General features: G+C 41.7%; 1 protein-coding gene across 1 annotated transcript in view; it reads right to left on the bottom strand.

Annotated features, from left to right (window-relative positions):
* Nucleotides 1-22,352, bottom strand: part of LRRC1 (leucine rich repeat containing 1) — a 135,266-nt gene that overhangs the window by 2,094 nt on the left and 110,820 nt on the right. The window contains exons 9-13 of the mRNA XM_043591666.1: nucleotides 22,119-22,237; nucleotides 20,514-20,597; nucleotides 10,573-10,688; nucleotides 2,661-2,833; nucleotides 1,132-1,268 (exon numbers count right to left, since the gene is read on the bottom strand). Of these exons, the coding sequence (XP_043447601.1) occupies nucleotides 1,132-1,268; nucleotides 2,661-2,833; nucleotides 10,573-10,688; nucleotides 20,514-20,597; nucleotides 22,119-22,237 (629 nt within the window). The remainder of the gene's footprint in view (nucleotides 1-1,131; nucleotides 1,269-2,660; nucleotides 2,834-10,572; nucleotides 10,689-20,513; nucleotides 20,598-22,118; nucleotides 22,238-22,352) is intronic.

The raw sequence follows: 22,352 nt of genomic DNA, 5'->3' as shown, positions 1-22,352 counted from the left end.
GGCTTCTTTTCTTATTCCGCTGCTGTGTGTGTTATTTACATCACCTACTGGAGTTCACAGTCTTCTAATAAAGGCCACGGTGCTGGAAGTGAAGTGATATGGCAGGGGCAATCTTTAAAAAAATGTATTATTTGACATGTTACATGCCCTCTGGCTCATAAAACAGTATCTGTATCTTTTAAATGGACTGTCCAAGGAGTTTCAGGAGGAGCCTAAAGTACGTTAACACAAAACTGCCAGGGCACTGTTGTGGCCATGAAGGAGTGGGTGAAATCATCCCCCTCCAACAAGGCAGGAGGAATCAGCTATGAGGAGTCATTTCTGCTCAAGTTATTTTTTCATGACTAATTCCTACTTTGTAATCCACTACTGTAAATGGATGAAGTCCCATTCGGTGACAGCTGGAATAACAAAGACTACAGACAGTAATTTAAAAACCACACATTGCTTTGGGGGCTGCAGGTACTCCCTCTCAGCTCTGCTTATGAAAATCTCAATTAGTGCAAGGAGTTTAAGCCAAAGTCAACTTGTAGTAAGATTTCGAGAGTTGTCACTGACTCCTGGAGATGTCAGCTGCCTGAGAGACATTTTCAAGTGTGAATGGAGTAAGGCTAAGTAGTACTTTCAGATCTCTTCTTGATTTTTGGATGAAAACTAGTAAATTAACCCAACTAATATCACAAGCACTCTGCCTAAAGGTGAAGAGAAGAACGGTTACATGAAGAAGACACAGAAGCATGGCTCCACAGAAGGCAAGCTAAGTCACACTGCGAGATGTGAAGGGAGTCAATGTGGTACACCTATAAACGGGCGTGGGGAGGAGACTTCCTTCACCGAGAACAACAGACACAGAAAAAATTCCCCATCAATTTACTGCAGGCAAGAAGGGAAGCTATCACAAATAAAGAAAAAGGGTATACACTATTCAAACAAACAAACAAACAAACAAAAAACAGAGTTCCATTTGCTTTATATACATTTGGTGAATCGGTACCTAGAAGTATCTAGTTTTGCCTTCTAATTTTTTTTTTTTTTTTTTTTTTTACATGCTGAAGGCAAAGCGGAGAACAGTCAATTGGAAATTAAAAGATCCTTATTTTCCAGGTAGGCCATCAATTTCCACCTCCATACCGTTTCATTGTCTTCTTCGTCTTTCTCGTCTTCCAAAAATCGGATTGCACTGACTCTGTTCACGGCACGCTCATTCCAGGCCTCATCGGAGACATCATTCACCAAGCTTTCCAGAGCCCCACAGCGAGGCAGGTTCTCTGTCACGACAAAGACGACATTAGTTGGGAAGTCGGTTCATGTGACTGGTAACTACTATGCAGTATTTAAAAAAAATTTAAATGAAAAGAAAAAAGTCTGGGACAGGGTTGCCCTTTCTTTTCAATGATGCATGATTCAATCTGAGATCATATAAAAGATCTGTTAAATTAAGGCTTAATATTTCATTAGAGAATGTCATCATAATTTGTAGAAGAATCCTTTCTCACAATTCTTTTCTATACACTGACTTTGGGACACCAGTACTTCCCTCAGTAACACTTTCTGCCTTGTTTTTCCCCTGGGGTCTTTTTTTTTTTTTTAATTTTTTAAATTTTTTTTTTAACATTTATTTATTTTTGAGACAGAGAGAGACAGAGCATGAACGGGGGAGGGGCAGAGAGAGAGAGGGAGACACAGAATCGGAAGCAGGCTCCAGGCTCTGAGCCATCAGCCCAGAGCCTGATGCGGGGCTCGAACTCACGGACCGCGAGATCGCGACCTGAGCCGAAGTCAGACGCTCAACCGACTGAGCCACCCAGGCGCCCCTCCCCTGGGGTCTTAAAAGCTCTTCTTTTTTTTTTTTTTTTTTTTAATTTTTTTAATTTTTTTTTTCCAACGTTTATTTATTTTTGAGACAGAGAGAGACAGAGCATGAACGGGGGAGGGGCAGAGAGAGAGGGAGACACAGAATCAGAAACAGGCTCCAGGCTCTGAGCCATCAGCCCAGAGCCTGACGCGGGGCTCGAACTCCTGGACCGCGAGATCGTGACCTGGCTGAAGTCGGACGCTTAACCGACTGCGCCACCCAGGCGCCCCTTAAAAGCTCTTCTAACAAGGCTGGGATTGGCAAGATGCTTTGGGGCCTTTCCACTTAGGGGACTCCTGTTCTCCCAGAGCACTCTAGGTCTCTTTTATAAAATCCAGCTCTCAGAAAATGATTTTTATAGCAATTTGATGTTACTATGAATATTTTTTAAAACCACACGTAATTTACAAAACAAAGGAACAATGACTCAAAACAACAGAATGCCTGCAACGCTGTTCCACATTGGTGTTCAGTACTAATCCTCTAAACCATCAGTTTGGATTTTAAGGGACTCTGTTAACTTTTTAAAAAGTATCTGTATTTTCAGCTTTATCCACAGTTCAAACCCAAAAGGCTGTTTAAGGAATTTCAGATATGATAAGCAGGTGTGAGGGGTACGTTTTCTGCAAAGGTGCAGAGGAGCGTTCCCAGAGGAGACCCCCAGTGACCTCACCCAGGCTGGTCCGAGGAGTATCTTAGACAAGTTACAGATGCCTGTGGGAGTAAGAGGTCATATAGATAGATATTAGCTCCTGTTCCTGTTAGTAGGAGCATGTGGCCATGTGAGTATTGTCCTTAAATTCACCTTGGCAAGTAGGTTCAGAAGGCAGCTGAGGAAGCAAGACACAGGTCAAAATCTTCTCTCCTGTGGCGTGATCTGTGTCCGTCTGGAACGTGAGCAGAGGCTGGGACTGGTTGTCCGACAACCACAGAGCCTTCAGCTTCAAGGCGGTCAGGGATAAAGGCAGATGTAATAGCCTAATTTAAAACAAAAGCAGACATCAGGGTCTCAGATTTTATAATGACATCAATTCCTGTCAATACAGACTGAATAAAAACATTACAAAGAACCTCCTGGGATCGGGTTCAACATGGAACAAGATGTTAATGTTTATAATAAGATCCTTGGGGCGCCTGGGTGGCGCAGTCGGTTAAGCGTCCGACTTCAGCTCAGGTCATGATCTTGCGGTCCGTGAGTTCGAGCCCCACGTCGGGCTCTGGGCTGATGGCTCGGAGCCTGGAGCCTGCTTCCAATTCTGTGTCTCCTTCTCTCTCTGCCCCTCCCCCCTTCATGCTCTGTCTCTCTCTGTCTCAAAAATAAATAAACGTTAAAAAAAATTAAAAAAAAATTTATAATAAGATCCTTGACGTATTCTTTGTGAGCAGACTCCTCAGTTCAGTCACTGGACTTCCCTCTTCTGCCGTCATCTCTCTTATTAGCACCTCTGGCCATGGGGCAAAACATGAGGAAATTACAGAACACATGAGTCAAGTCTTGCACTAGGAGGTTTCGATTTAAAGAGAAAAAAAGCCAGAGTAATTGTGGAAGAACCCAGAAGCAGCAGTTTTTACTGAGTCAATGGCAACAGCCTCACGGACGATTACCTGTTTCCAGTAGCACCTGGCAAATCAAGACGACAGGAAGCAGATGCCTGGGATGTTGAAGAGTTTAAGTGGCAATTCAAATAAAGATTAAAAAGTTTTTCGCTTGGATTGCATTCCTCTAGGGAGCTTATTTTTAGGTATCCATTTCAAACATATGTCTTCCAGTTTCTAGAAGCTCCCACTTCCCAGACTCCTATGTGATAATCAATGTCCACTTCACATTGTTTCAGTTTCAAATGAGATCGTATATATTAAAGCACTTTAAAAATTGTAATGTGACACCTGAAGATTAATTTTATATTTATGTTCACACAAATGTCTGACACAGTGTCTACACTCAATTAACTCTATTTAGCAAAGATCCGCACCAGGAATCATACGTACTTAGTACTTGCCAAAGATTACTTTAGTGCAGTGGTTCTTAACCAGGGGCGCTTCTGCCCCTAGGGATAGCTAGCAGTGTCTGCAGACATTTTTGGGAGGTGCTGCTGGCATCTAGAGGGTAGAGGCCGAGGATATTGCTATACATCTCACAATGCACAGGACAGCCCTGACAACAGAGAATTATCAGGCCTAAGACGCTAACAGTGTGAGGGGTGAAAAAGCTGCTTTAGTGAAAACCAATGCTTTACACACGCCTACTGGTGCATGATGAAAATAACCAAACCTCTGTTAGGTACCAGAAACTTCAGGTGCAAAGAAACTAAGGTGGTATTTGATAAGGTATTTTTACTCTGAGGATGTCTCTATGTATTAAATTACAATCTTGGCAGGGTCTTCATAAGCTGGACAATAATGAGGTGACTGCATTCTGAGGACTCCAAGATGAGGAACATTTTCTTAAAAGAAATCCCTGGCTCAGTAATACCATCAGAAATTCTATGACAGCATATATTGCTGGGGTTCTTTCTTTTATGATATTGCACACCTATCTCCAGTTAACACATGTGGGGGATCTACCTACACATCTTGCCAACAGATTAATGCTGCATTTTCAGACATAGATGCCATTCTGAATTGACAGGCTTATGGAAAATTAATGTGAACTCTACGTAGAGATATGAAGACAAGTTGCACTCCAATATGATAAAACTATCTAAATAAAATGTAAGCACAGACTGGTTATTTTAACAAATGAAGTGAAAATGATCAAAGAGTGCATCGAGAGTGTTAACAACGAATGTATTATTGACAAACTTTTCACAAGAAAAATGTATTTCACATGATATTTACAATATACTAGTCATGCAGGCAACAATATAGTTTCTTTTCCTAACAATTAGTCCAGCAAAGGCTGGTCCATCCCACACGTATGTACTGGGTGCAGTACTGAGTCAGTGGAATTGTACCTCAGTGTCAATGCATCCATGAGATCTGCTTACGTTAAAGTACCCATGAATGGGGCGCCTGGGGGGCTCAGTTGGTTGAGTGTCCATCTTCGGCTCAGGTCATGGTCTCCCAGCTTGTGGGTTTGAGCCCGCACCAGGCCGTGCTCTGACAGCATGCAGCCTGCTTCAGATTCTCTGTCTCCCTCTCTCTCTGCCCCTCCCTTGCTTACTCGCTCTCTCCCCCTCTCAAAAACAGACATTAAAAAAAAGTCTCTATGTATTGTACACTACAAAATTTCACTAATAAGGGCCAAACTGACTGAGAAAGAAATACGTACTTTTAAATCCCAGAATCCACCAAGGGCAGTGATGGGCTTATACCATGAAGGATGCCCAAGGGGATCCAAGGAAGCAGAGGCTTTACAGCTCTACTTACTGTCTTGAGGTGCTGGGTCTATGAAGGAGATAGAAAGTGAAATCTCTTCTGCTTATACAACAAATTATTCTTGCCTCTGCCCAAAGGCTGTCACACATACACTCAAATGCAAGGAAGTTAAAGACAGGAGACACGTATTTGCCTGGCCTGGTGACAGGGATTTTAAGACTACCCTAACATACTGTGAAAGCTTCAAATACCTCAAAGTCTTTCATTTTACTACTAACAAAAGGATAATTCTTTTGAATGTCTGTTCCTACTTCTTTAGAAATGTTTCAAGTTTTAGAGTCTAGGCACGATATCTACAGTTAGTGCCTCTAAATTTCTTAATCATGAGGGCATAAAGGAAAAAAAAATTAAGATTTTAAAACTGGCACAAAACACAGATACTCAAACATGGTCATCATACCTTTTTATTAATGTTTGTTTTGTTTGTTTGTTTTGAGAAATAGAGTATAAGTGGGGGAGTGGCAGAGAGAGGGGGGGGGGACAGAGGATCTGAAGCAGGCTCTGTGCTGACAGCAGCGAGCCCAATGCAGGGCTTGAACTTACAAACTATGAGATCATGACCTGAGCCGAAGCTGGATCCTGGAGCCCCTGGAGCCCCTGGTCATTGTACCTTCTTAGAAGAATAACTGGCTTTGCAGCTAAGTACTAAACCAAAGGTATAAATAAAAGGCTAAACAGAGCATCAATAATAAATAACAGCTTGTAAGAATGACAAATCATGGTAAAAGCTGAAATAAATGACTAGACTCTACAATAACAGATCTTAATAATGACATTCAGCCAAGCCATGTAAGATTAGTGACTTGTCTAGAACACCAATTTCCCTGTGAAATATCAGAGTGCCAGCTTGAACATGGCTGTTGCCAGCCGAGCACACACCACACATGAGCTCGTTGGCAAGCGTCCCAGGGAGGGTGTTTCAGAGTGTCAAAGACAAAAAAGGAAAAAAAAGGGGCACCTGGGTGGCTCAGTCCATTAAGCGGCAACTTGGGCTCAGGTCATAATCTCACAGCTCATGAGTTTGAGCCCCATGTCAGGGTCTGTGCTAGCAGCTCAGAGCCTGGAGCCTGCTTTGGGTTCTGTGTCTCCCTCTCTCTCTGCCCCTCCCCTGCTTGTGCTGTCTGTCTCTCAAAAATAAATAAACGTTAAAAAAAAAACTTTTTTAAAAAGAAAAAGAAAAAGAAAAAAGCTCTTTTTTAGAGATCCTCACACCCTGCCCCATCTGTGTGTGTGTGTGTGTGTGTGTGTGTATGTGTGTGTGTATTCTTGCTTTCCAGAGGAGTTAATAATACATTTTTGGTTTATTCTGGTACCTTCTGTACTCTGCAGAATCAACACAAGAAGCCACTGTCCTATTTGTCCACATCTCTATGTTTTATTTAGGACCCCATCCCCCCAAAATAAAAAGTCTGTGGTTATTATTTACATCAATGGTACAAGGACTACAGCAAACGCATAACCACACCATGAGCCAAGCCTCTCATTTCCAGTTAAATCCACGACCAATCAACCTGAAGTGACCTTCCCTATCTCTGCACTACTGTAGCGACTGCACTGTCAAGTTTATTTGACAACTAAACATGGCTAGACTGGTTAATTTAATATTGACTTAACCTACCGTTGCATACGTCTTACAATGGAATGCTTCATCTTTTACCTCCTGCTGGAATTTTTAGTTTTAAGCAGAGTTTCCAAAAATGTTTAAAGATACATAGAACATAATCGGTAGGAAAATGTAACTGAAATATCTAAAGGGAAAGCCCCCTGTGACCTCAGGCCTCCACCCCTCCTCTAGGGGAACTGGTATTGATGTTTTGGTGTACTGCACAGATATGTTGTTTTAAAAACAAAAATGAGAGTACTACGTATGCCCAACAGTTGCTCTTTTTACTCAGTACCATGGGCCTCCTGTGTCACTACACAGAGAGATCATCTCATCCTTTTAAGTGCTTAGTACTCCACGGTATAACCACACTGCCGTGTTGTGTTTTGTCTTTTAATATTTCTTCCCAGCTTTACTGAGCTATAATTGCCATGAACACTGTGAAACTTTAAGGTGTACCTGGGATGATTTGATACACTCATATATTCCCCAGGGACTTACCACAGTAGGGTTAATTAACACCTCCATCCAGTCGCATAACTACCACCTTGTGTGCGTGTGCGTGTGGCGAGAACATTTAAGATCTGCTCTCTTAGCAACTTTCAAGGATGTAATACAGTATTATTAAATGCAGTCCCGATGATAGACATCAGGTCCCCAGAAATTATTCATCTTATAACTGGGAATTTGTACCCACTTATCAACACCTCCCTTCCTCCCCTACCCCTAGCCTCTGGTGACCTCCATGCTACTCTCTATTTCTATGAGTTCAGCTGTTTTTAGATTTCACATGTGAGATCATATAGTATTTGTCTTTTTCTGTCTGACTTATTTCACTTAGCATAACGCCCTCAAGGTCCATCCATGTCATAAATAGCATGATTTCCTTCCTTCTCACTTCTTTATCCATTCATCTGCTGACAGTGTTTAGGTTGGTTCCATATCTTGGCTACTGTGACTCATGCTGCAATGAACATGGGGGTGCAGATATGTCTTCGATATCCCGTTTTCATTTCCCTTGGACATACATCAGAATGGGGTGGCCAGATCATAGGGTAGTTCCTCTATGTTTTGAGGAACCTCCACACTGCCTTCCCTAGTGGCTGCACCAATCTGCATTCCCATCAATGGAGCAAGAGGGTTCCCCTGTCTCCAAGTCCTTACCAACACTTGTTACCTCTTGTCTTATTGATAACAGCCATTCTAACAACTGTGAGGTAATGTTTTAGTATTTTTGAATTTTTTAATGTTTACTTATTTTGAGAGAGAGAGACAGAACGTGAGCAGGGCAGGGGCAGAGAGAGAAAGAGATTGGGAGACAGAACCCAAAGCAGGTTCCAGGCTCTGAGCTGTCAGCACAGAGCCCGACATGGGGCTTGAACCCACAAACCGTGAGATTATGACTTGAGCCAAAGGTACCCCAGGTACCCGTTTTAGTATTTTTAAATTTAATTTTTTGGATTATAAAATTCAAAGGTACAAACTATTCCCCCATTGACCTCCACTGTTTCTAGTATTTTACTATTCTTCCTCAGAGATCCTCAAAATACCAGAGGTATTGTGTAGTTGGTGGACAGTCCTGTGGGAAAGAGTAAGAATTAAGGAAATGTGTATTCTGTGCCCATGGGTAGCTGATGATAAAAGACATCTTCTCTGTTACTGTACAAGATTGGATACTTAGTTTCCCAGTGGCATTTTATAGTTATTCCATCAAACTTGTCAAAGAAAGTTTGTGGAAACTAACATGCAGTCTCTGTGCCATTTGCTTTTTTATATGCTTGACAGCAGAGGCAAAAACTTCTGTCCTATGTGGCAGGATTTCCCATGGTGTAACGTTTCTGCAAGCTAAAAAGCTGACATTGTAGCCTTTTTTTTTATTAGTTTCTATACTAATACTTAAAATAAGTAGTAATTAAATATTTTAATAGGTTTAAAATTTGGTTATGAATCCATATATACACGGGCTAAAAGACACACTTCACTGACTCAGCCGACAGCTATGTAAGTGCACTTTTTAATGAGGTTTTCTCCACCCCAGCCCAAACATAATAAAAATTTAACTTTCCCTCCTGAGAACTAGAGAATAGAGCCTTCACTCCTGTGAAGAGCAATTTTTAGACATCAGAGCCATCATTCTGCTCAAGAATTAGCGATGTAAATTCAGGCTCGCCAGCATGACAAGAATCCGGGAAGGTTTGGAGTCACCGAGTTCCTGCTGCTGGAGGTGGGGGAAGAACCACCCTTCCCAAGCTCTACACTGTGCGTGGGACTCAGTCCAGCAGAAAGTCAACATTCAACTCAAATTAATCCCAAGTCTCCAGTAACCGGTCAGTGGTCTTAAGAATCTATCAAGATGTCCTGAAAGCCTTAACTTGAAAACGGTGAGCATTCCCTGAGGCCTACTGTGTCCTGTAATTTATTAGCACCATTATCTACAATGGATTAGCCAGAATGAAAAATAGTGGCTTGTGCCTGACCTCAGTGACTAGCTAATCAGCACTTAGCACACCATCCTCCAAACACTCTTCAGACTGCTGCTATCTACCATTCAGAATCAGTGATCATTTTCCCCTGGCTGAGCACTTTTTCTCCCATCTAACTATGTAATACTCAAAAGCATTTTTTAAATTCCTTTGGTGATGAAGCCTGTGACACAAGGCATTTCGCAGTGGCCTACTCTTCACTCTACAAAACTAACATTTTTAACATTTTCATTTGGGCGACAAGAATTTACCAGGCTTTTATTGTAAGTACCAGGCACTGTGCAGGGATAAATGGCACAGTGACACAGGTGCCACATTTAACTTCAGGCGCTGTTAGGTTTAGATGGTTACACACACATTTATCATACGGTGCTGAGTGCTATGTTAGGGAGAATTGAAAAAAAAAAAAAAAAGCAGGCTCCAAGAGAAGAAAGCTCCCTGGTGAAAATGAAAGCATGAGCGATGAGGGATACAAGTGGGAGCCAGAGAAGGGGGTCCCAGCTAGAAAGAGTAGCTGGTCTCTAGGCTCGGGGGAAAGAAAGCACGTGTACCATCTGAGGTGATGAAACTAGTACAGAATGACTGAAACAAATCTGTATTTTACAAAGGTGAAGAGAAGGCATATTCCAGAAACCAGTGAGCAGTCCACCATGACCTCTGACCCCAGAACTTGAGAAATGCACTGCTGTGACCTTGGGGACACTCGTCAGGTGGCTCTTCACTTTATCACAGACGATGGATCACTTGGTGATTCTGACATTAGCTGTGTTATCCTTTGGCCGGAAAAGCATCCCTGGATACAATTTTATTTACAATTTCAGGAGGCTCAGAATCACCAGCAGAGCACATCAAGATCCCTGGTTCAAATCTCGTTCAAACTCATTCAAGCTCATTCTTCAGATGAGGAAACTCAGAGGCTCATGATGACGTACAAAAGCTAGCTATAAAAGCTGAAGTAAAACCCAAGTATCCCAGGTCTCAGTGCTGTTTCCCTTACATCACCATACTGCTGTTCTGAGAAGCATTTCCACAAAAGTGTCCACTTCAACTTCAAAGTGCCCCACACTTAGGCTGTCCCTCATCTGTCCAATGATCCACTGTCCCTGCTCTCAAACTAACAACTTCCTGGGCCCTGGGTCATTCGACTCATCGGTATATATTCTAGAAGACGGTGCAAAGGCAAGATGGCAAAGGTTGGGGTGCATGAACATTTGGTTCTTTTTCTCAAATAAAGCAAACCAGGACATGCTTACCTGTTCCCTGCCACATCTAGGACATGAAGCTCTGTTGCCTGGGACACCTCTGCAGGTATCCGAGTCAGTCTATTGTCACGCACACAGAACACGGTGAGGCTGCAGCACCCGCCAATCTACAATGAGAAAGAAAATACAGGCTTTTTTTCCAGGTTTTTTTGGAAGATGGTGGTGTGAGTGGAGTATCTTGTTTATCAAATGGCATGAGAAGGATGCATAAAATGACACTGATGACCAACTATGATTAATTTAAATCATACAAAGTACTAAGTAGTCCAATAAGGTCCTAAAAATCTCTGCAATACATGAAACTCAGAGAGTCTAAATTAAATCACGAAAAGAAACAGGACAGTTCAAAACTTACACTCTGAAATGCAAGTCATTTTCCACTGCTATCTAACGCAACTGCGTCTTTTAAATATGTTAACTAAGCCACACAGGTCCAGACAATTATTGTTCGGTAATATGGGAGACTGAAAATTCTAAGTTTCAAAAATAAGGCCAAGGATGATCCATATAGACCCCTCTGAAGACCTGCCCATTATATTAAATTTAGTATTCCCAGTGTTCCAGTTCATTTAAGAAACAGAGAGAGAGAGAGAGAGAAAGAAAGAGAGGAAGGGAGGGAGGGGGAAAAAAAGACATCTGATAGATGACACAGTACACTAATCTGCACCATACATCTTTTAATAGCTTTCGGTTAGTCACAACTTAATTTGGTAAATTCATTTTTCGTTTTCCTTTGACAACTGCAAAATTAACACTATTTTAGCAAAAATTGAATTTGGTAAATACATACATTAATCTGGTAAAACTAATGTGGGTAGAAGTGTATCACTATCTGTATCCACACCAAATTTGATTACCATTTATTTTTAAAGTAAGCGATTCAAAGGTAATTGAGCTTTGCTTGGATCTAGTCTTCAAAAAAAGAACACAAACACAAAAGAATTCAATCATCCTCTTGAACAAATTGGCTCTGGTTCCTATGGTCAGGAAAGCTGGACCAAGAGGGTGGAAACACAACTTGATCTCAGACACAACAACATTCAGGACTCCATACAGAACTACATTCTCCCTGTACTCGCTATCCTCACCCAGGGAGGCTGCAAGAAAAGGCTCATGAAGGAACCTATTGATGTCTCTCGAACACATGGAAAAATACTCCACAGCCTCCCACTTGAGGAGGGGCAAGAGACTTGCATCTTCAGTGATATCTGAACACATCTTATGCCCTTTCCTATGACACGTGTTGTGTGTATGTATGTACCTTAAAGAGAAGAAGGCATATTTATGAAATTGCTACATAATTATCTTCATGAATAATCTTATCATGGCTTCCCTTAGGAGTTCATATAAAGATTTTGAGATAATACATTTAACCACAGTATTTAACCATAGTGGATGTAAAAGAAAAATAAACATAAGGAAACATGAAAATCTGTCTAAAATGGAAAATACCCAGATATGTGGAAAGACTTTTAGTTTGTCCCCATTCTTTCTCAGTGTTCACATTTCCCATCCCAGCAAAACTGGTGCTTTCACTGTCCTCTAAAATACAGCATTTTAGGGGCACCTGGAGGGCTCAGTCAGTTAAGCATCTGACTCTTGATTTTGGCTCAGGTCATAATCTCACGGTTCATGGGATTGAGCCCTGTGTAGGACTCTGTGCTGACAAGTGTGGATTCTGCTTGGAATTCTCTCTCTCCCTCTCTCTCAGCCCCTCCCCTACTTGCTCTCTGTGTCCCTCTGTCCCTCCCCTGCTTGCACTCTCTCACACTTTCTCTCTCTCTCAAAATAAATAATTTTTAAAAATAACAAAATAAAAATAAAATCCATCATTTGGGTCCCACTGTTTTCCTAGAGAAATGTTCTTATTTTTTCTGTCCTTCTAAATCTTATCAATCATCCAATATTAGCTAAACATCCTCTACATCATCATGTCTTCCCAAAACCCACTGGTCCACACCAATACAGCACTCTCTGCATTTCTTTCGTAATTATGGTCTATACAGGCCCTCTGACAGATTGTTTCACCAAGCTGTTTAATTTGTGCATGTACATATAACCAGGGTGCTTGGCAAGTACTGTACCCATCCCATCTACCTACCAACGTTTCTCATTTAGACATGTTTATACAGTTAATGTTTGTTTCCTAACTAGTGAAAGGCTGCTGCTTAAAGTTAGTGCCTGCTTCTATGTGTAGCAATGAAAGCCAAACAACTCGTTTTCTCTAGAAAACACTAGAGTGTCCTCTCTTAGCTTCTATAAATATAGGGCCCCCATATCATGTCCTAAAAGAGGGGTGCAACAGGATCTTTGAGGGGCTTGGCATTCTTCCCTCCCTTGAGGAAGGGAATCAATCATCAGTTTTACTCAGATGCCCAGGAATACCATGCAAGGATTCAAAACTGTGAATCTTCTGAGGATTGACATGATTAGATTCTCTCTGATAAACTGAGATGAGCCCAAAAGAGATCTACTCATGGGCAGGAATACCCAAGCCCCTCATGGAAGGGAATCCCCCGTGGCCCTGCTCCATGTGGAGGGGTATCTGCACTGGGGTCAGCGGTGGGCCTGTAGGCCATGTGGAAGGTCTTCCAGATCAGCCGGAGGCTGAGGCTGGACACCCCTCAACCTTACGATCCTGGCCTGGCTTTGAAGACATAAGATTTGTCCATACTGCAGGGAGCCAAAGCAGATGATATCAGTTATTCACATACACAACCCTCACAGTGGCAAAATAAAACTCCTGGAGCAGTGTACAGAGCTGAAACTGATCATAATTTGGGACGCTTTGTCATGAAGCTGTCCACTGCTCCAGCCACCTGTAGGATATCTGTTTGGGGGCCCTAATACTACACCATGTGAACGTTTTCAATCTGTACCATGTACATATATTGTCTGTTACAAAAATTAATTAATTGCAATGGGTCAGAGAGGGCTCTAATCGTTGTTAGAGCAATTAAAAGTTTTGGACAAGTAAACACTCAAGTATTTGGGGGGAAATAGTGTCAACTTCCACTGGAGTGTGGGAGCTGTCTCCTGTGCTTATAGTCTCATTTATTTATTTTTCTCTTTTTCCTGTCCCATTCTAATCTTATACCCATTTGAGACCTCAAGGGGTGGAAAGCAATTGTATTCAAGAGCCTTCTAGGCACTCTGGGTCGTCAAGGCGGGCAGAGTGACCTCCTGATCTCTATTGTCTAAGGTTTTCAGAAAACAATGCCAACAAAGAGCAAGTGTTATTGCAGAGCGTGCTGGGGATGCCTTCATCACCCTCAGAGGCACATGCTGTCCCAGGCAAACAGTCACACAGAGACCTCTTTCCAAATCAGCCAGGAAGGCATGCCACGAACCTTTGGCTTTTAGAAAAAATTGTTAAGCAGTAAAAACCATAACTCAAAAGGCACAGTTCTTTATAGACCTTAGGGAGGGAAGTGGTGCCATGGAGTGGATGCTTTGAGATCACACAGACCTGGGCTGGAATCTAGCTTCAGTCATGTGTTCTGTGGTCTTTAACCAAAAGTAACAATCAGGGCTAAACTGAATGAAACTACAAATAAAATTTAGCACCTAGCATAGAACCTGGACTAGTAAATGTGGCTGGCAAATAAACATGAGCGTTACGGTCTTTTCAAGAAGCGAAAGCCCCAGATCCAAATAGCGAGTGCAGACAACACCGACGTACTAAGTTGCTGGAAGTGTACCGATGCTGGTGAGCTCTCCCCAGAACACACTTGAGCTTCAAACTCTCTCCCCCAACCACGCACCACAGCGACAAAATGTCACCGTGATAAATACACCATGACTGCAATGCCAGTGAAGCACTAACATGAGCTCAGTATTGCGTTATACATATTGTTCATATGTATTTCTGCTTTCTCTCTTGGGCTCAGGAGGCAGAGTTTACAGGGTCCTTAGTGGTCACTGGGATGAAATGCCTGTGTCACTGAGGAATTCTGGGAAGCAGGGTCACTGTTTAAATAACTTATTACCAGTTACGTAGGAAGCTGGTATTTTTAAACTTCCTCAAACCACATAATAGTACCTTCCCAGAATACAAGGGGTTGGACTTGGAGAACTACAGAATGTAGCTGAGAACCTCTGTTTCGCTGTTTCGTGTCCCTTAACTGCAGATATTTTCCTTCCCTGTTTGGATCCGATATAATCCATCTGAAGGAGATGGGACCTGCACTTCACCAAGCAAACCTTTAGCCAGGTCAGCCTTCACTACGTATTAACTACTACCTACAGGTGACATTACTCTAGAGGAGATAATCACATTCAGAGATTCAAAGTGAAAGCCTCTATTAGTCACCCTTGGTCTACCTATATTCTGCTTTCTGAATGCCTGCCCTAAGTGTGAAGAAACTTTCATTTTCCTTCAGTATCTGCCTGTTAACATTCTATGTAACAGAATGGAACCCACATTTCACTGGCAAAAAGGAAAATGTACAATAAGCAAAATCTGGTCAAAATATAATTTGAGCTGTAATAATATGCGTAATTTAGAAACCAAAGACTGTTTTTATCTTTCCCATCATCATCTGTGGCATATTATTTTAATGTTCCTATTTCATAAATATTTTGGAAATCATGTGGCTTTGGGACTTCCTGAATTATTGGGCCACTGACATCAAAATATCCACTAATAGCTATGGCATTCTTCTTTTCTAATTATAAAACAGTAAGTTACGTTGACTGGAAAATAAAAACCATACACACACACACACACACACACACACACACACACAAAAGCACAATGAAAAAAAATAACTTAGATCAAATTCTATCACAAAGGGACAATCAGTATGAACATTTTGAAGTATAATCTTTTAGTAGTATTGCCATATACTTGATTATGTATATACGCTTCAACAAAATTAGGACCAACGCTCGATCTTCAGCACCTCAGTTTACATATGACACCAAGAACGTCTTCCCACGTCATTATGCTTCTAAAAGGATTTTTACTGATTACGTAAGTATTTCATTCTCCAGCAGTCTCACAGATCACTGCGCAAAGCTCCCACATTAGATAGACATGGCTAGTTGGTTCTGCCATTTCTTCCCCCTGTAACCTTGGGTGAGTTCCTTACACTGAGTCTCACTTTCACAGTCTCTTGGATGTGGATCACGATTCACCCACACTTCATAGAACTGCTGTGAAAATCAGACAAAAATATGCAGGAAATCCCTCAACACAGCGCCTGGCACAGGTTAGCTGACCCTGTACGTGCTTGATGTGGCACATGTCACCTGTGAGCCTCTACGTATGTGAGAAATCTTCTTGGGCGTGATTTTAATGTGTGTCCATAATTGTTTTCTTAGGGCAAAGCCCTAGAAGTAGCATTCCAGAATCAATGGGTATGAATACTCTTAAAGGTTTTCCTATTACTTTACTCCCTTCCAGGGAACCTGTAATAAGTTATTCTTCTAGGACAATATACATTTTCCCATGCCCTCACCAACATTTAGTATCCTTATTATTTTTTTTAATCTTGAAATAAGATAGGTCAAAAAGCTTCCACTAACATTTCTGTGAATAGTGATGAGGCTAAAAATTTTTTCACGTGCATAGCCATTTCTATTTTTAATTCTCTGAATCACTTATTGTTTCTTATGATGGGTTCTTTGCTTTTATTTTTGTCTGCTTTTTTCCTAGCGGGACTATCTTTTTTCTCAATGATCTGGAAGGATTTCAAGCAAAGTAAGAAGAGACCTCCCTCGGTTGTGATGTTATAAATGTCCCCTTGCCCCCAGGCTGACTTTACCTTCTTGACCATCAGAAATCTAATTTTCACATAGACACATCAATCAGTTGTCTCTTTTACAACCTACTTCCTCTTTCAAGTTTAGGAATGCCTTCTCCATTCTGATATCCAATAGCCAACTATACTTTATTCTAGTATTTTTAGGTTTTATCTCATCTCTTTTATTTATGAATAATCAATTTCAGAATATGATGGAAGCTTACATTAAATGGTAGTAAGAACACAGAAAACTATCCACAAAAATGAACTGTCAGCACAGATACTTATGAAAATCACAACAATATGTATGGGTAATTAATGTTGAGAGATTGCCTCATTTACAAAAAGGGGCAAAAAAAGCTCTGATGAGTGATCTGCCAATCCTATCTTGTCTCATGTGACTGTAGACATATGATGGAGTCAAGATCACTTTCATTTTTTCCTGATGGAGACCAAAGACTGGATTCTAAGCTTGGACACATGTTCAATTTCTTCTGGCCAGGATCTCTTTAGCTGGGGCAGGTTGTTTAAAGGTACGATTTGGCTGGGGAATGTTATAAAGTTGCTGGCTCTCTTTCATCATACCCACGATCGCACATAAACCAACTCCCTGTCTGCCCATGATCATGTAACACAGTCTCTTCTTCAAAAACATGAGCTTTTTAGGGAGACCTCTTTTCCCAGAAGCGTTCATACTTCTACAACAGGATGAGAAATGAAAGACACAAATAAGTTGCTGAAAAAATCGGAAGCATGCTACATGTAGCAAATAAAGCACATCTAGCCTTTCCACTAGAGAGAGAATTGTGGCAACAAACTAGAATTTAGTGAAGACACATGAGCTGCCATGTTACGTCTTTCAGAATTTCTCAATAACTTAAAACGTAACTCACAGATAAGCATTCTTTTGAGAGAGAATAGTTTGAACAAATCTGACAAACACATAACAAAATAAGGTTCCAGGCCATGCAGTCATTTTGAAAAAAAAAAAACAACCTGAGTTTAGAGGAAAATGTACAATATTTTACAATGAGGAACACACAAAGCAGTCAGTCGATTTGAATCTTCATGCATTTAAAAAGCAAAATGGAAGTTAGAGATGCAACTGTGGTCTGAACAATACTTACAAGATAACAAGTTTACCCGACTTTTCTAAATTTCCAAGCAGCTAACAATTAAGAAAATAAGAGACATTCATTGATTTGCAAATGTTTACTACAAATAACACCACAAAACACAAACAGAATCTATTATTGTGACCCACAGTACAAACATTTTCCCCTCAATTGGGAAAAAAACAAAATACAAATAAATGCTGCAAAAGACTAAGGAGCTGTGCTATACAAAACTGACGATATACAATAATATCAAATTAAAGAAAGGCAAAAAATAGGAAGAACCACACAGCACACCAGACCAATAGCAATTAAAACAATTATGGATTTTTGGCATATACATTGAATCGGTCAGCACTGTAGTTTAGATAGGTCATGCATGCAACTTCATTGTTCAAGAGAAAGCAGTCAAGTTTTGAAAGGGAAGACTCCAATCAGGAAAGTATAGGATATGATCAAATGGTATCAAGCTTGGAAGCAGATCAAGTGCACAAGGCCCATCCCCTCTGTCACCCACCCGGTCACACACACACACACACACACACACACACACACACGGTCACAGGGCCTACCACACTCACTGCACAGAGACTCATGGTGCAGTGGTGCTGCCCAGACCAACATGACATGTTTCGATGTAAGGAGGACTTGAGTGGTCTGGCTGCTCAGCCCCAATGGTCAACAACAAGCACTCAGCCATTTCTCCTGGGTCACCAAACTGTAACCCGCAGCAGAATTAGGCACATGGGCTCAGGGCATTTTCCTACTCTGGGAGGTGAGTTTGCATCAGTAGTCACTAGTGAAGCTGTGCCAGAAAAGAGCTGATTCTGCTTTAAACATTCTCTGCTTTACCTCGAACCTGAAGGAAGGGGCACAGACTTTACTCCTTTATAAACTCTACATGCCAGAAAACCAACCACAATTTCATAGAGAACAGATACCACGTGACAGCTAACTAAAATGCTTTGAAGCCAGGACTATTTTCACACCATGTTCACTTTCCACATTGTGAAAAGCTGTTCTAAGAGACTTACACAGACACACGACACGGCATGTGGTAGGCATAATCTCTGAACCCTGAGTGCAAGTTTCATTCTCAGAATGTAAAGAGGACGGAGGACGGATGCCGAAATGATAGCAATAATTTTACAAATAAAATGTTAAAGTTTTGTAAAGAATGTTCCTTCAAAAGAGAACCAGAAGAGAGGGACAGGGAAGACAGGCTGGGTGGGGAAGCTTACTGTGGATGGCCATTCAACTTCCAACCGCTCCCTTTGGCACTGACTTTGAACATGTTCCTAAAATGTATTAATTTTCTAACATGTCCACACTACAGATAGTTTCACCTTTCTTTACCAACTCAAGGGCACACCAATGAACAGGCTAGACAGAATCTGTATCACCTGAGTGGTCATGCTTTCTTGGCCTGTGAAAAAGCAGTGGGCTCACTGTCAGGACACATCTCTAGTGTCCAATCTACCAACTCCTAGCTATATGAGGCTTGCTAAGGAAAAGTTTTCACTGGCCTCAGTTTCTTTATCTCTAAAATGAGAAAATTTCCCTCATGATCCCACCTGTTATGAAGATTCAGTGAGTTAACAAACATGAGAACTCTGGCTACAGTATGTGGCATTGAGAAAGCAAGAATTAAATCCTTCCTACTTCTCTGGCCACGTGACTATGGGTCTGGTCTATTACCCATTCAACAAGAGTAAAATCAACATTCAGAATATCAGCTCTGTGTTGTGGTTTATCACTGTGAGGTGGAAACCAAAATGTCTGATGAGCAAAATCTCTTATTTGTGGTCCAGCTTAGCAGAGATGTACTTAAATCTTTCTGCGGGGAACAGTTTCATTCAAGTGCTGGTGCTCACAGTAAGGGTGGGTCAGAATATGGCCGCATTTATAACAAATACTTGCCATGCTTCCCCTCAGGAATGTTGGCCGTCTTGCCCAGACAGATGACTGGGACAGTGAGGATACAGTGTGAAGATGAGGAAAGAGAAACCAGACCAAGTTCAGAAGGGCCCTAGGGAAATAAGAACCCCACAGGTTCTGGTTGGTGGGATGGCAGGTTTAAAATCATCCCAAGGGAGATGTAGGAAAGGGTCAAGACAGGAATAGGAAGGACACTCTGCCTGGGCAGGGATCATATCACACGATACCACACTTTTTCATGTGAGGCCTAGCAAAAGGGGGGGGCCCACCAACATTTGACAGGGGACAGAAGGGTGGCTGAAACGGGGTTTCAGGCTAACGGCTAACAAAAAAATCAACCTTGGTACTCCTCATCTCCAAATTCTCCTAGTTCCAAATAGAAGGTAAGCCTTCTTGTTAAACATCACACTAAATACTTCTCTGTTGCATCTGCTCTGAATTTCCTTCTCATTCTCAGCATTTCCACCTCCCTTTCCAGAATTTACATGCCTCTAAGTCTGTACAACTACTCCCCACAGTGAATGGTGATGGTCTCTTCTCCTGGTTGGACCATTGGCAAAAACAAAAACAAACAAACAAACAAACAAACAAACAAACAAAAAAACACCTAAGAGTCTGGCTATAGCTTCCCATTCACATTCCTCTATGTGAATGCCTTTGTGAAGAGTTCCTTCACTCTCACCTGGACATGAACACTGCCCAGTATCAGTCTCTGCCCAGTAAAAAGGTTGCATCAAGGTCCACCTTTATAATTCCAATATCTTAGGAAGTGGTTTAATTTCACTTTAAACTCAGACCCAACGTCATCTACTTCCTCCTCTGCTAAACTCCCAAATGGTGTCACCATTCTCTATATGTCGAGTCAGAAACGTCAAATCTCCCTTTCTGGCACTTAAAATCCTATCAATTCACCTTTCTCAACAATGCTCAGAGTCATCTGGACCCACCTACTCTCTTTAATGTTACTGATGATTGTTCTTTGATACAACTCCTCCGACCACCTCTGTGCCCACAAATGAGAGTACGTAACATTTAAAAAGCACCACATTAAGTCTTTTAAAACATCTGATATTTCTGATCCATATATGCTGTTATTTCTTTGTAATTATTATTGTTTTTTTAAAGCACATACCTCTTTTGGTAAAGACACTAATTTATTTCTGTCTGCATTCAAGTTGCTCAACTTCTTAAGTTTTCCAATGCTCTTAGGTAAGGTCTGTTAAAATAACATTTTAATTATTAATTTATTTTCAGAGACGTGACTCACAGTAAAACAGATCTTCTCAAGGACTTAAAGAATATAATTTCATCCAGCAAGAGACATAGCAGTTCTTCCTGAATATCAGACACATTAAAGCTCATTTGGAAGATGTACAATGAAATATTCTGCATTTTTGTTAAAACAGGAATATGTTTCAATAAAATGAAGTCAAAGGGACAGACAGACCTGGGAACAGAGAAATACCTAGCAAAGAGGTAATGAATGTTCCTCAGTGTTAAACAATTTGCACCTCAAGATTCATCCCTTAACTATCTGCACCTTGGAGAACCACAGTGGGAGAATGGCTTGGATGACTGGAAGCCAGATGGCTAGGGGAAATCAGAAGAACCCTGAGCACGGGTGCCGTGAGTGGCACGGGGACAGCAGCATGGGAACAGGAACAAGGTGAGCAGGGTGGGAGGAGTGGGGTGCACAGAGAACTATAGGAGCCAGGCAGTACCCTGATGAAGGGGGGAGCTTCAACACTCTGATGCAAGCCAGGGGTGAATGAATACCATTTTTATAAGTGTTGTGATTACTATCTGTAAGCCTGAAACCACAAACTAGGATGGGAAGGTTAGGTCACTTCCACTACAGCCGCCAGAGGAGGCTGCCTGAGGAGAGATGTGGCCAGGCTCCCCCACCAGCTCTGTGTCCTACCCACTCATGCTTTTTCTGCTCTTTCCACCTCAAGAACATTACTTATACTTTTTATAAAAAAGGAGAAGAGAAGAGGAAAAAGAAGAAGGATAAGTAGGGTAGGAAATACAGGGATAAAATACAGGGAGAAAGGTAGGCAAGTAAAATGAAGCAAAAGCTGCTACAAGACGATGAAAAGAAGAGGAAAAGGAGAAGATGAAGTAATAAATGAGGGCCTGATGGAAAGCAGAGGAAGCGGCAGGAAGTGAGAGCAAGCGAGACTGCCCCTGGTAGGTGGTGTAGGCCAAAGCTCTGCCCTTGGTAGGAAGGGAAGTCTGGCCCAAGGCAGGGGCACTTGCAGCCACCTCCATCCCCAATTTCTAGGGCGGGGTAGGATCACAGACCCACACCCAGTCCTCCAGAGAGCACTCACACTAACCACCCCCCACCCCCTGGTCAACCACCGTTTTCTCCCCTTCTCTCTCTCTCTCTCTCTCTCTCTCTCTCTCTCTCTCTCTCTCCATTTACTCGAAGAGCCCTGAGAGAACGTTTGCTCTGGCGGTCCTCGGACACCATGGCAGAGGCATCAGTGGCTCATTCCTGCACCTCCCTGGAAACCTCTGTAAGGGGAGCTTAAATACCATTCTCTTCACTGAAGCAGGTTAAACGCCAATCATCTTTATGTCATGCATTTGCTTTACAAGTCCCTTTTTTAGATGTAACATGAGAAAAGTTCCATGTAGCCCACCCAAATTGTAAGTAGAATCTACCCATATAAGTCTTGACATATAGAAAGCACACTCTATGCATCCATTTGAACGTGCAAGCCACACTCACCAGGAGCCGGTTTTCTGTAAGAACTAATTCAGTGAGGCTTTCACAGTCTCCAACTGCTTCAGGCAACTGTGTGAGTCTGTTCTGATCCACTTTCAAGATAGACAGTTTCTTTAGTTTTCCTGGAAAAGCATTATTTCAACTCATTAGTTACAACTGTCTTCCTAACCATCACTTGGTATCTCTTATCTGCTGTTCTTTTTTGTTTTAAACACTTATTCATTTTTTTCCTCACCC

Source organism: Prionailurus bengalensis, chromosome B2 (assembly GCF_016509475.1).
Source record: "Prionailurus bengalensis isolate Pbe53 chromosome B2, Fcat_Pben_1.1_paternal_pri, whole genome shotgun sequence".
Classification (NCBI taxonomy): Eukaryota; Metazoa; Chordata; class Mammalia; order Carnivora; family Felidae; genus Prionailurus; species Prionailurus bengalensis.
This window is presented reverse-complemented; position numbering and strand designations above follow the sequence as displayed.